Below are 13,160 nucleotides of genomic sequence, written 5' to 3'. Positions count from 1 at the left end.
ATATACTTTTGGAGAAATGAAATGCGTCAATTGACCCAGCCCTGCAAATATGTAACAGGGGTCTGCAGGCCTTTGCCCTGACCTTGACCTTTCATGTCGGTATGATTTCTAGTTGTTCCTTTAAGATGCACCCATTGACTCTTGCCGTTTGCATATATATATATATATATATATATATATATATATATATATATTTAGGCAATGAATTCCTGAAAAAGCTTTGTGAGAGTTCTATCCTCCGGCTTTCCAGCCCAAGGCGCTCAGCTGGGACGCTAGCCAATTAATTATTGATAAACCTTGCAGCTGGTATTATGGCCTATTCGGAGAGTAAATAGTCTTGCTATGATCCAGCCAAAGATATTTAACGGCTCCCAGTCTTAGAACCGTTTCAAAAAGCCAAACAAACTGCGGTAGGCATGTTTCCGCCGTTGACCATTGCGTGTCGATTACACTTGTGACGTCATCAGTCAAAGCAGCGGAATTTGGCTGGACGGTTATACATTCTGTTCTAGGGCCCCGGGAAATACTAAGGCAAAGTTGGGCATCTCGCATAAAGTGATACAATGAGAGGAAACGTTTTCTACGGTGACGAATACCACGTGCCGTGACCTTTCTGGTACCTTCAGGTTCCCGCAGCTCACGGTCTGATTAAGCGCCACTGACAAAATTGGCGTCATGCATGTTGTCCACCTTAGTGGTGAGATCACGGTGAGAACAGCGTTTGCTGAATTCTGGATCTGGCAGCGTTGTTCATTTTAGACACTCGAACACACGGCACACGTTGTTCACTTTTGACACGAAACGCATGTCAAAACAATATCATAACGCCCCAACTAGTGGTGTAGCTCACCTCTCTGATGTCAAAATTGAAGCCCTCTTTCATGAAGATCGGCAGCGTGATGTTAAGAGCCGCAAAGAACCAGCTGGTGACGAAGTAACTGAGTGCGATGATCCACACCTGAAGACTGCCCATGATCGTGCAGATGGAGACCCGCTTTGCCTGGATGATACAGGACGATTAGTCGCAACATCAGGGGCGACGTTACCGGGTGTGCAGGTTGAGCAGCGCCGCTGGGTGTGCAGGGTATATAGGGCCACCGGGTGTGCAGGGTGGACAGCGCCATCGGGTGTGCAGGGTGAGCAGCGCCACCGGGTGTGCAGGGTATATAGGGCCACCGGGTGTGCAGGGTGGACAGCGCCATTGGGTGTGCAGGTTGAACAGCGCCACCGGGTGTGCAGGGTATATAGGGCCACCGGGTGTGCGGGGTGGACAGCGCCAACGGGTGTGCAGGTTGAGAAGCGGCACCGGGTGTGCAGGGTATATAGGGCCACCGGGTGTGCAGGGTGGACAGCGCCAACGGGTGTGCAGGTTGAGAAGCGGCACCGGGTGTGCAGGGTGGACAGCGCCACTGGGTGTGCAGGTTGAGCAGCGCCACCTGGTGGGTAGGGTGTGTAGTCACCGGGTGTGCGGGTTGAGCAGCGCCACCGGGTGTGCGGGGTAGACAGCGCCACCGGGTGGGCAGGTTGGGCAGCCGTGTGCTCCGCTGCTGGGACAGGCCACCATGTTTTTGCTTCTACCAAGACTACAAAATAGCCCCCGAAGGCCACGGCAGGCCTAGCGGAACTTCAGTGGCAGCCAAGTGGCTGCAAGCCCTGGTAATGTACACAGACGAGGTGTACTGATGGATAGGAGGTCGCGCTGATAAAAGGATTGGGTATAGTCGGGCGTGACTGTGTTGCAAAACGATCTTATCATGAATGAATAGAGATTCGAGTGATGTGAGCGGACAGAGTGGTGACAGCCAAGCCTTCGCAGGCAACCCCGTCATGGCCGCGAGGAACTCCCGCCCAGTAAAATAGGCGACTTATCTATATAGGAGGACATCAGTACCTCCCGCCGCAGCACGACCGGAACGCCGAGCCGAGGCTTAAGAAAGCTGCATCCATCCCAGAAGGGGGCCCAATTTGAACGAAGGGAGGCTCAAATGCTGTGAGGATTTAGCATGATGGAGAGCCAACATACTGTACGGGATCACTGCCATGGGCGAGAGGATCCCTGCCCTAAAACGCGTAGAAAACTTGGATGGATAGGGTCTGTGGTATCGCAGGAGGTCCTCTTCGTGATGGATGGGATCATGACGTAGGAGGGCAGAAGTCTCTCTTCAGGTTCCGGCTGAGAGGAGGCCTCTTACAGGATCGCAAACAGGTCCCTGTCACGACCGAGATCATGCTCTTGACGTAATCAAGAGCAGGTCCCAGTAGTATGTGGATGAGTGATGTAGACGGCTTGGATTATCTACGAGACTGTACGTTCCCTGGCAGCGTACTGAATATGTAGTATCTGATAAGTGCTTGCTTAAGCTTCCGCCTTCATTTCCGCAAAAGTGAGACTCGTCTGTGTATTAACGAGATGACAGATGATAAGGTAGGATGACAAAGCCATTACAGACAACATCCAGGCTGTCATGACCTGGGAGCTTCCCCTAACCCGAGGAGACCCCTTTGGAGGAGGAAGTGGAGGCTCGCCAATCTTCAGACAAGTCCATGGCACTGTCCCCGTCATGTGCGTCAAATAAAGTAAACGCGTCTGCAACAAGAACTGCGGAAGCTCTTTTCATATCATGAATAATTGCAATGCATAAAAGTACTTCTGTTGTATTTTCGAATTGATCGTAAGAGGGCAGCCAAGCGGAAAGCAGTCCCTAGACGCTTTACCCCGACTCTGCAGGCAGCCTAGTGGCAACACCTACCGGTGCCGAAGCCGAAGTCTGCACGTGAGGCTGCAACGTCAGGCACTTCCTCTCCGCCTCGCTCACGAACCGGTGGTGCTCCGGCGACTCGGTCAGCACGAAACAGGCAACCAGCGCCCATGCAGCCAAGGCAGCCGCTGCTCATGCAAATCGTCGGGTTAGGATCCGACTGGTACCGATGGCACAAGCCCACTGATAGTGGTGAACACGGGATGCAATGTTCAACCTTTTTTCTTGATGATAAGGCGCATCTCCGTCGTCATCATAATGCGGTGTATCTCCGTCGCCACTGACACATCATGTCAGCTCATACGACCGTTTAACCAAAATCGGGTGAAATTTTAGGCCTCCACAGCATAGGTGATACTGTTGCGCACATGGTAAGGTCAAAGGGTGAAGACAGCGATGCAAGTATTGTATCTATAGACGCCACCTTCACCATTCTTAAATATTTAGCCAAGTGTCCTGTTACAAACAAAGGGAAACAAACGAAACACACTGCGGCCGCCCCCCTCTCCCCGCCCCCTTCCCGAATCCAGCATTTCCCGTGCCCAGTCGCGGCCCAGTTCCGCCTACCGCTGACGTAGAAGATGGCCGGCCACCCTCCGAGCCAGCCGGACTGGCAGAACACGCTGCTCGCGGGAAACGCGGCGGCGCTGCCCAGGTAGCCCCCGCTCCAGGCGATGGAGAACAGCAGCGAAAACTCGCCGGCCGTCGACCAGTTGCGCAGAATCACGTTGAAGCTCGGGTAGTACACCGACTAAAGCAGAAAATGAGAAGATAGGAGACATTTGAACGAGGAAACACGCATTGAAGTCCAGTCGGCATTCGGAGGTAAAGGATGCAACGTGCCTTTTTGATTGCATGCGTCAAAACAAGCCTTGGGAACGAATGAGACATTCGCCTTGACATCATACGAAAACATCGACCACAAATAATAACACAACAAAAGAACACTCATAACCTGCACCCGGTCGGGTTCCCGGACAAACACCAAGGGGAAGGTGGCTTCCATCCCTGGGATCTCCAACTTCCAGACGCCATATAAGAAAAACAAACATACCGTTGTAAAGGCATTGCCAAATTATGGAGAATGCAACCAAATGTTCAACCTTAAGTCAAATGCGAGGTCACCATTGGTCACGAAGGGTCAAAAACTCTGTTATGATTTTATCAGCTAAAAACTACGTTGACACGTCAAGGTGGATGTTGCGGTCACAGAAATAAGTGCAAGGACTGTGAGGGTTTATTCCGGCCATTTATGTTCCCCCACAAGGGTCAGGTTAGATCAAGTCACAGTTCAAAATTGGCCTACCAGCAGCCTATAAGAACAATACGCTTTCACAATATGCTTCTTACTAAGTTTCTTTTACTAGACGCAGCTGCGGAACAAAAGTATTCCAGACACAATACCATTTTAGGCTGACCTAAAAGTCGTCTGACATTAACTTAGGCCAACTTTATAAACCGTCCGGTTGCAAAAAACTGAAGCACTAACCGGGTCTACGTGAACAGTATAATGCATTCAAGAGCCAGAAATAGTGTGTTGGGCACGTGTAGATACTCAACATCACCTAGCTCTTGTCTTTTTTACACATAGCCCCTTGTTACAAACTGAGGACAGACACGCTGATAATGAGATTACACGTCATCAGCCTTACAAACACGAAAAGGATGTGGCTATATGCGTCACACTCATTCATGGAGCCTCTCCGCTAATAACAACATAGGCCTTTGACTTTGGATAATCTCACATGACATTGCTTGTCCTCATATGACGCATTATGGCCTCAGTATGCATTATAATAATATTGCATGATGTTCTCAGTCAAGCATTCGAATTCTTCGTCAAAATTTTCCAGTAAAACTGCCTATTTTGAGCTCAGCATGTGTTTTGCAGAAGTCCCCCATAGAGGTAAGTCATGACCCGGGCCAGGACCATGTGCGTTGTGGTCATGGGATGGTTCTGCATGTGCGCTGGTACTCTTTTCTCACATATAAGCGCCAAAACAACACAAAATGCGTGAACATTTGCATTGCTTGCGAAAATAGCAAGAATTGACCCGATTTAAGGTCACCGACTTCACTTGCTTCCAAAGTCTGAAGTGTAAACACTGCAGGTACCGTTATTTTTTAGCAGTTAAGCAAATTTGAACAATGACAACTGGCTCACAACAAAGTTATGCGTAGTCGAAGTTTTTAGGACGTTGACATCTTTGATCTCATCTAGGTCACTGATCTTGGTAGATCAAAGCTTCAAGTTTGCCTCCAGGATGCCAAATTGCTAGGTGGCAGATGAAGAAGTACTGCAACTTTCGTGCTCCTGCAAGCGTTCGTCTTTGACCTGCACTCGGAAAACCGTGAGGGGAAGTCAACCCTCCCCACAGTCGGGTGCTGGGTGATAGGACAGTGACAGGAGCACATGCAGAGGTAAACTCATGCCAAATGGGCCGGTCGATTATTCGGGCCGGGTGTTGTACTTTGGCACGCCGTAGCCTGGACGAATCCCAAGTATTACGTGCTCATAGGCCACAGCTGTCATGCGTCCCCGGGTGTATCTATACATAAGCAAGAGAGACATGAAACTTCTGGTTTTCGGCATCGTCGCTTGGCATACGCTACGCTGCAGATATCTGACGCTCAATATGCCAGGAGATACCGGTTACACGACAGCGCTTAACCGGTAAACTCCTCGTCTACTGCACGCCAATCGTGTTCAGCAAAACAACTTTCGCCTTACAGCACAGGCATTGTGACGCTTGTATCTGTGCTGACCAAGTATCACGGGTGCCACGTGCCTCCCTCAGGCCTATGGGCCTAATGTCAAGTGTCAAATGTCTCCTTCAGGCCTTTGGGCCAAGTGTCAATTGTCAAGGATCTCTTTCAGGCCTTTGGGTCACTGAAAACACGCTTGGTTCAGCACTAGTTTATCCTCGAACACCCGCGACTAGTGGGTGTTTGATGCGGGTATGACTGTTGGCACTGGACAACAGTGTTGACATCAGTCGCCTGGTAACGAAAGTCGAAGCTTAGACAAAGCCCTTCTGAACTCCGGGTGCCCTACGACACCTCTCGGGTGCCCTACTACCCTCTCCCCTTTTATCCAGTATGCTGTCCGTGACCGTTTTTGGGCATCCCAGATCATGATTCAATACATACAGGTTGTACTTTGGCTGATTGGCTTTAAATGATGCCAAAATGTGTGGCCTTCGATGAACATTTTCTGAAAGCGTATTGGAGCGGCCTAAACGCTAGGCAGCTGCATTCCATCGCTGAGACGGCCTTTTCGACCGTTCTTGTTTCCGATGCAGGGTAGCACGGGACAAAAAGGGTTCCCTCTTTTAATGGGCCGAACCATCGTGACCCGAGTGCCCTATAAGATGTCAAGAAATCATGTCGGACAGTCCTTTCGGTGCATGCCAGATGGGCAGCCGGAAGCGACTCTCCTGTTCCCAGTGCTCACCGCAGCCATCCCTTGCATCACGCGGAGTATGACGATGCTGATGGGCTGCAGACGTGTGAACTCCGGGATCATCGCCAGCAGAACGGCCTGAGAGAGAGCGCTGCATATCGCTACCCGGTGGCTGGGGTACCTGGAGAGAAAAAGACACCCGACTGCGATATCTGACAATGGAACGGTACCGCGCTTAGATGTCTGGGGAGAGAGAGCGAGAGTGAGAGAGAAAGAGAGAGAGAGAGAGAGAGAGAGAGAGAGAGAGAGAGAGAGAGAGAGAGAGAGAGAGAGAGGAGAGAGAGAGAGAGAGAGAGAGAGAAGAGAGAGAGGAGAGAGAGAGAGAGAGAGAGAGAGAGAGAGAGAGAGAGAGAGAGAGAGAGAGAGAGAGAGAGAGAGAGAGAGAGAGAGAGAGAGAGAGAGAGAGAGAGAGAGAGAGAGAGAGAGAGAGAGAGAGAGAGAGAGAGAGAGAGGCACGAGAGTGAGAGAGAAGAGAGAGAGAGAGAGAGAGAGAGAGAGAGAGAGAGAGAGAGAGAGAGAGAGAGAGAGAGAGAGAGAGAGAGAGGGAGAGGGGAGAGAGAGAAAGAGAGTTGATGAGAAACGCCGGAGAGGGAAATGAACCGGGTTATTTGTTCGCGGTACCCGAGTAACAAGCTTCACACCGGGACGCATGACCGACACGGATGGGACACGAATTACCACTTAAGTCGCAGGCACGTCACGTTTAGCATGCCTGAACACGCTCTAATCCGCAGAGGGCGAACCGCGCGGCGTAGAAGAAACAATGCGTGAGACAGGCAACGAGGCAGTGATTCCGTAGTGTGTACACAAATTCGGGACCGAGGTGACAATGCTTATAGCCTGAGGAACATACGAATAAACGAAATACGAAAATAAAGGATGCCCTGGTCCGAAAGTCATCAAGTGACCTTGTGACCTCTAAACCAACAACACGCTGCGCAACTCGCGTTTAACATCGCTCCAGGCAACTTTTGCATGCGATCGAGCAGCGCTCCACGAACGCTCTGTTCTCAAGTGGGGATAGTGTCAGCCGCAGAGACTCTGAGCAGCCGCCTAGCCGCCGGTGGAGGCCAACTCACTAACAACAGCGCCAGCTCACCTATCAGCCACCCAGCCGCCGACAACCAGCGCCGCCACGTAGCCATAGAAGTAGGCGGACAGCACCAGGCCCTGGAACTGCTTGCTCCACTCGAACTCTCCCTGCAACCGTACGACGGCGGAGGGATGGGAGCACTGACACGTCTGGCGTCCTTGGTAAATAGTACCGCAGCGGTGTGATGGGAGCACTGACACGTCTGGCGTCCTTGGTAAACAGTACCACAGCGGTGTGATGGGAGCACTGACACGTCTGGCGTCCTTGGTAAACAGTACCGCAGCGGTGTGATGGGAGCACTGACACGTTTGGCGTCCTTGGCCGCGTCGTCGATATGACAGTTGTCCTCACGTGCGCACTGACGCGGTGATCGTCCTCTCGTGGTTCATGACAGCTCCACCCTTCTCACATGGTCGGTCAGGTCAGGTCAGGTTTACACGGTCAGGGTCAGAGGGCAACGCGTTGCCACGGACGCGGCCACCACTACCGGGTGCTGAGGTGACGCAGTGAGGCGGGCGGGATCACGTCGCAGCCTCACCTGGACCGGCGTGGCGGTTGCCGAGGCGGTGGCGTTGCTCGCGGCTGGGTCGTCTGGCACGTCCCGCACCATGCACAGCACGGCGAAGCTGGTCTGCACTCGGCCTAGCATGGCCACTGTGCCGCCCACCAGGCACATGAGCGTCACTAGCAGACGGCAGGAGGGCAGCAGGCGGTCTGCCGGTCACAGAAGCCGCGGTCGGACTCTGGCCCCGTCACGGGCCCTCAGTTCCGTACGGTCATTTAGACCACAGAGCCTACCACGGCCTGTGGCTCCAGTGTGGCGCTGTACTCTGTGGCTGAACTCTGTGGCTGTACTCTGTGGCTCTGTGCTGTCCCTGTAAGACGCGAGCTAGGCAGACGGCTGGGTCGTCAGGATAGGGACTGGTGCCTTCAGCCTTATCGGGTCCTCAAAGGTATCTCCGAACTGCGCGGCCGTCAGCGGAACATAAAGAAAGTTGGGCGGGGCAGAGCGGGAGCCCTTGTTGGTTCTGAAGCAGTCTTGGAAGCTTGAAGCCTGACGTGGCAGATGCAATGCCGGCGATGCCATATTTATCAGAGGACCCTCTTGTGCAGTAATTCTGCAGATGTGAACAACTCATATAATTAGCGTCGCCAATAGCCCTTGTCTTTGCATCAGTTATTAAGGACAGATGACGATTTATTGATTGATGATAATGATTGGTGACTGCTCACATCAGATGAAGCATTGAAGTTGGCATCAACATAGAGCACGAGACGGCCATGACATGACCGAAACATTTGGCGTCGGTTAAGCGTGACATGAAGATCCTTCATGATCAAGCTGCAGCTTGCTGAGCATGACGACACCTAGCTCTTCAAAACGATCCTTAGTTACGTCGTTACAGACAGCCAGCCAACACGCCAACAGTGCATCAATAATATGATCACCGTGCCTAAATACCGTCAATGAAAGTTAGTCCAGGTTTAGCCTGTGGCAGGTCGTGGGAGAACTTCATGATCTCGCAGCACCCTTTCAAGCGAACCGTGACACGCTTGGACTTGAGTCAGCTTTATACTGCTAGCGTGCGTATGCTGCGCAGAGGGAGCAAGAAACGTTGTCTGGTGTCGTTTGACCCCACGTGTCAGGCCAATTAAATGGGCGGCTTCAACTGATGTGTAATTCTTACAAGAATCCCAGGCTGCCAATGTGTTTCCTTGCGCGAAAAGTGACGAGACTGTCGAGGGTGCTGCCGGTTATGCTGTTCCAATGCATTTAAAACTGGGCAGAGCAGAACTGTACCGCAGGCTGAAGGGATGTAATGGAGGGTTCGAGTAATCCATGAAGAACATGGACCTGAAGGCAGCCGAAGATCTCTGGTGACCTTCTGCGGGCTATGACTATTTTGGGAGCCGTCACGCTGGCTGCATATGGGATTCTGAATGTCCTAGATTATTCAGCGTCTGATTACTCAGGCCTGAATGTCACAACCAGAACTCATGGCGAGAGGAACATTCGTAGTGCCGACATTTTGAGGTCTGAACACGTTTTACGAGTCATGGCACCAGTCAACTTCAGTGTCTATGAAATACACTGGAACCTTAGAAATTCGGCCCGCAATGGTTCACAGCTGACGGGCCTCCAACATTGCCCCGGTGCCGCTGCTGGCAAAATACATCCAGGCTCAGAGACTAGCAACTCAGAATTTCAGCCTTTTTCGAGGTCATATGTGGCCTTGAGACGTGAACAGCGATCGTAATGGTTTTTATCGGGAGGACTTTCAAATGAGCCTTTTTGCAAGAAATGATTCAGCGATTCGGAAGTCATATTCGCACGTGAGAAACAGGTAGGGCAGAGTTCACCATCTTACAAGGTCGCGTTATTACCTTGAGACCCCATAGATCCAGGTCAGGATTATCTGCTGCGAGCAGGTGTTAACATATACCCGGTATGTCCGTTCGTAAAACGCGCCCAAGAACCAAGATCATTCTCGCATGAAAATCCGTGCAGATATTGTATGGCAGACACGCTTTCATGATCAGCGGCTTGGTGATACGTATACCACGTTCAGAAATAAAACAAAGTGCCTAAAATGTTCTTCTTTCAGGGTAAAGGTACGGCTCTCCGACATACGGATTGATTGCAGACGTCGGTCAATATAATTTGCAACAGACAGGCGTTAACCTTGACCTGGTGCGAAGATTCGCAAAACATTCAGGGACCTCAAATCGGTATTAACACGCGCCCGGGTGGCCGGCTAGATACCCTCCGCTCGGGTGGGGTGGGGTCAATGTGAACCCCGCTGAGATTTCGGGAACTAAGAAAGCTAGGGACACCAAATTTACAGCAACTGTGTTGAAATGTACGTCAACTCACTTATGTCAAAATTTAAGATTCCCAGGTCATGACCTTCGGGTCAAAGAGGCCAAACAAGGTCAAATTCCAGGTTGGTCTCCAGAGTGTCCCCAGGACCTAGAAAACCGTTTCTAAGCAAAGAGTCACATGTTCATTTAGGGTCGGTGACTTTGACCTTTTGAAGGTCAAGGTGTCCAAAATAATGCAAGATTGTTTTGAGTTTTGCATTTGACTAAGCGACAAAGATTACGCTAGGCAGTATGTTCCTAAAGCAAAACGTTGACATGGGTCATTTTAAGTCAATGACCTATTCTGACCTCTAAGAAAACCATGGAAGATGTATAATGCGGTTCCTGCCATCAATAAATTCGAAATGAGCGCCAAAAAGCTATCCCATACAGCAAGCCCTACAGTAACAAAACAGGTTGGTTTTAAACTTGGTGTGACCTTCATCCCTGACATTAGGTCAATTTAATATGCTCATTCAACTGTTGTGTTGCCTAAGAAAGCATCTCAGAGATGGATGACTTTGTCTAACCCTCCGTTGTTGGATCAGATTGAAGGATTCCCTAGACATTGCCTTCGCTGAAACAATGGTCTGGTTTTGACCTGACATAGGTCAGTGATCTTACAAGGTACATCCAAATCTTTAATGTCAAACGATTTGCTATTCAATTGTCTACAGCTACGCAAGATTTGGCGCGGCTGCGCCGCGCCGTTCCGAAACCATTCTGGAAAACTTCGGGGGGGGGGAGCAATTTGCACCTCCCTCCAACCCGAGTGCGTGTTAAAGGTGCGGACGTCCCTCATCGTCAAGTGATGACATTAACACATCAGGAACACAGCTCACAATGTCATTGCCAATAGTCGTAGCCAACCAAAAGCACAGTTTTCACGCCCACCACGTGTCATGCCTAACAAAAAGTACATGGGGAACCTAGGTTCAAAAACCAGTACATAAGGGTTTGAACTTCTTCCAGGCCAAGCTGTGCTTGCAGACGTGGGCAAAGGCATTTCAGATGACATGAAACGGCTGCGTTTTTTCATTCGCTATTTGCGATGGCCCACGAAGCATACCGGGCATCAAACCAGAACCTCGGATTTTACTTTAACATGAAGTCTAAACGGCGCCATAAAACAGTCATTGTGTAGAAAGTCACGTTTCCTCTCACTTCTTTCAGGCATAAACCCCTCAAAAGTCTCCGTGGCAGTTTTCCTATGAGACCTTGTCGTTTTTGTCGGATGCAGCAAGCCAACGGCTTCCTGCTTATTTGGATGTAATCTGTGGAAAATTGGTTATATCGATGCGTTGGCAGGCATGGTTGCTAGAGTACACAAATATAGAAATTGACAAGTAGCACATTGTCGTCAAGAACGGGGTTCCGATAATGACGTGAAGTTCAGCATAACGCGTCTATCATGCATTTCTAGAAACAATGCGACGTCGGGAATATCCGGAAGTTACTTAGGCGTTTGACATAAGGGCATGTTACGTACTACATTACGTTGTATACAACGTGACGCTTCATATAACAAGCAGTTGCAACTAATCTGGTATAAAGCTAAACGACGTTGAAAGGAAACGATAATACGGTCATGAAGTATTACATATTCGAAGTCGCATTCGGTTATGCAACGACAACAGACGGCTGTGCTCATCTCTTGAAGACTGGACAATGAAAACGGATTCTTTCCGTCAGCTTGCACTGCATCTCCGCGATCTTTCTGGGAGTGGTGAGGTTACATCATCTCTCACTCACGGGGCCAAACATACCGAACAGTTGTTGGGACTATTTCACGTTAGTGAGGCTTCAGACATATCGGAAAAGTGCATATAAACAAACAAACCACTCTGACCTCATTTAGCACCAATGACCTAAGTTACGTGTCTGTGCTTGGCAACCGCTTGATTGAAGAGCCCAGACGGCGTAGTGCACTTCCATATTCCTCCTCTTCATCTTTATCCAGGAGATCTCTTTCCACCATATCTCAATGTCCGTTTTGTAAAGGCTAACGAGCTGCTATTTTAGCATCGTATGATAAATACACCACGTTATCAGCCCCACTTTATTAGCATTCATAGGCTACACAGCCTTTATCTTTAGAAATAAGACACGGGGCAGGGCCCGGTATGGCGAGAAGCTGGTAACAAAACCCGCTCCTGATGACCATACTCTCCTTCCGGCATTTCCTCCGTTCCGGTCATGGATAGTCCAGCCCATGCAACAACACAGATAAACCGAGGTCTATTTGCCACGTGCGCTAGCGTCATGCCAGCTGCGGCCCTGCCGCGGTTGCTGCCGGTGGTCCATACTCACAGCGGGGCCAGTCGACCCCCTCTTCCTTGATCTGGTGTGCGCTGTCGGTGGCCATCTTGTCGAGCCGTGTCGCCGTGCTGGGAGGACGGGTGTGCCGGCGGCCGCCGCAGGGCTGAGGGGCGGCGCGCCCGCGGCGTCGCCGCAGTTTTAACCACCGCCGGCGCCGCGTCACGTGACGCCAGACCCGCGGCCGCTGGCGGACGAGGTCGTCGGGCACCCCGATTGGGCCAGCGCTCAGCAATCTCCGTCGTCCATATCGACGTTTGGGTCTGCGTCAATGTTCACTTTGTTTGAGGCTGCACCTGCAGCAAGGGCGTGAGGACAGCGGAGACGCAGACGTCCTCCAATTAAGAAGGTACACGCCCAATGACGTCACAGCGTAAGACGTGGGGTCAAAATAGCTGAAAGGATGCTCCCCCGCACAACCTTATGGTGACCTGCTTTAGTGAACCACTGACTGCCCTCCGTGAGTTCTGGCTGAATGCCACTAGTGCATGCGTATACTTGCTCCCCATGTTCCGCATAGATATTCGATTACTTATCATAAACCATTTTTCACATTTTAAATGCTCTTTCGACAAGCATGTGTGCGTGATACATCCCCATTGGACACCGCATCAGCCAGATGCAATCCACGAGACTTGGACTCAGCAAGTCTTGTCGTTGTATTGGC

At 50.8% G+C, this 13,160-nt stretch overlaps 1 protein-coding gene across 2 annotated transcripts in view; it reads right to left on the bottom strand.

Annotated features, from left to right (window-relative positions):
• Positions 1 to 12,709, bottom strand: part of LOC119097000 (putative transporter slc-17.2) — a 28,928-nt gene extending 16,219 nt beyond the window's left edge. For both annotated transcript variants that reach the window (XM_037220004.1, XM_037220003.1), the window contains exons 1-7: positions 12,488 to 12,709; positions 7,854 to 8,029; positions 7,322 to 7,422; positions 6,214 to 6,343; positions 3,327 to 3,510; positions 2,751 to 2,887; positions 851 to 1,000 (exon numbers count right to left, since the gene is read on the bottom strand). In XM_037220004.1, the coding sequence (XP_037075899.1) occupies positions 851 to 1,000; positions 2,751 to 2,887; positions 3,327 to 3,510; positions 6,214 to 6,343; positions 7,322 to 7,422; positions 7,854 to 8,029; positions 12,488 to 12,542 (933 nt within the window). In that variant the 5' untranslated portion in view covers positions 12,543 to 12,709. The remainder of the gene's footprint in view (positions 1 to 850; positions 1,001 to 2,750; positions 2,888 to 3,326; positions 3,511 to 6,213; positions 6,344 to 7,321; positions 7,423 to 7,853; positions 8,030 to 12,487) is intronic.
• Positions 12,710 to 13,160: the final 451 nt, after the last annotated feature.

This window comes from Pollicipes pollicipes, unplaced genomic scaffold, assembly GCF_011947565.3.
Source record: "Pollicipes pollicipes isolate AB1234 unplaced genomic scaffold, Ppol_2.1 Scaffold_4295;HRSCAF=5057_pilon_pilon_pilon, whole genome shotgun sequence".
Classification (NCBI taxonomy): Eukaryota; Metazoa; Arthropoda; class Thecostraca; order Pollicipedomorpha; family Pollicipedidae; genus Pollicipes; species Pollicipes pollicipes.
The sequence above is the reverse complement of the archived record's forward strand: the minus strand, read 5'-3'. Positions and strand labels throughout refer to the sequence as shown.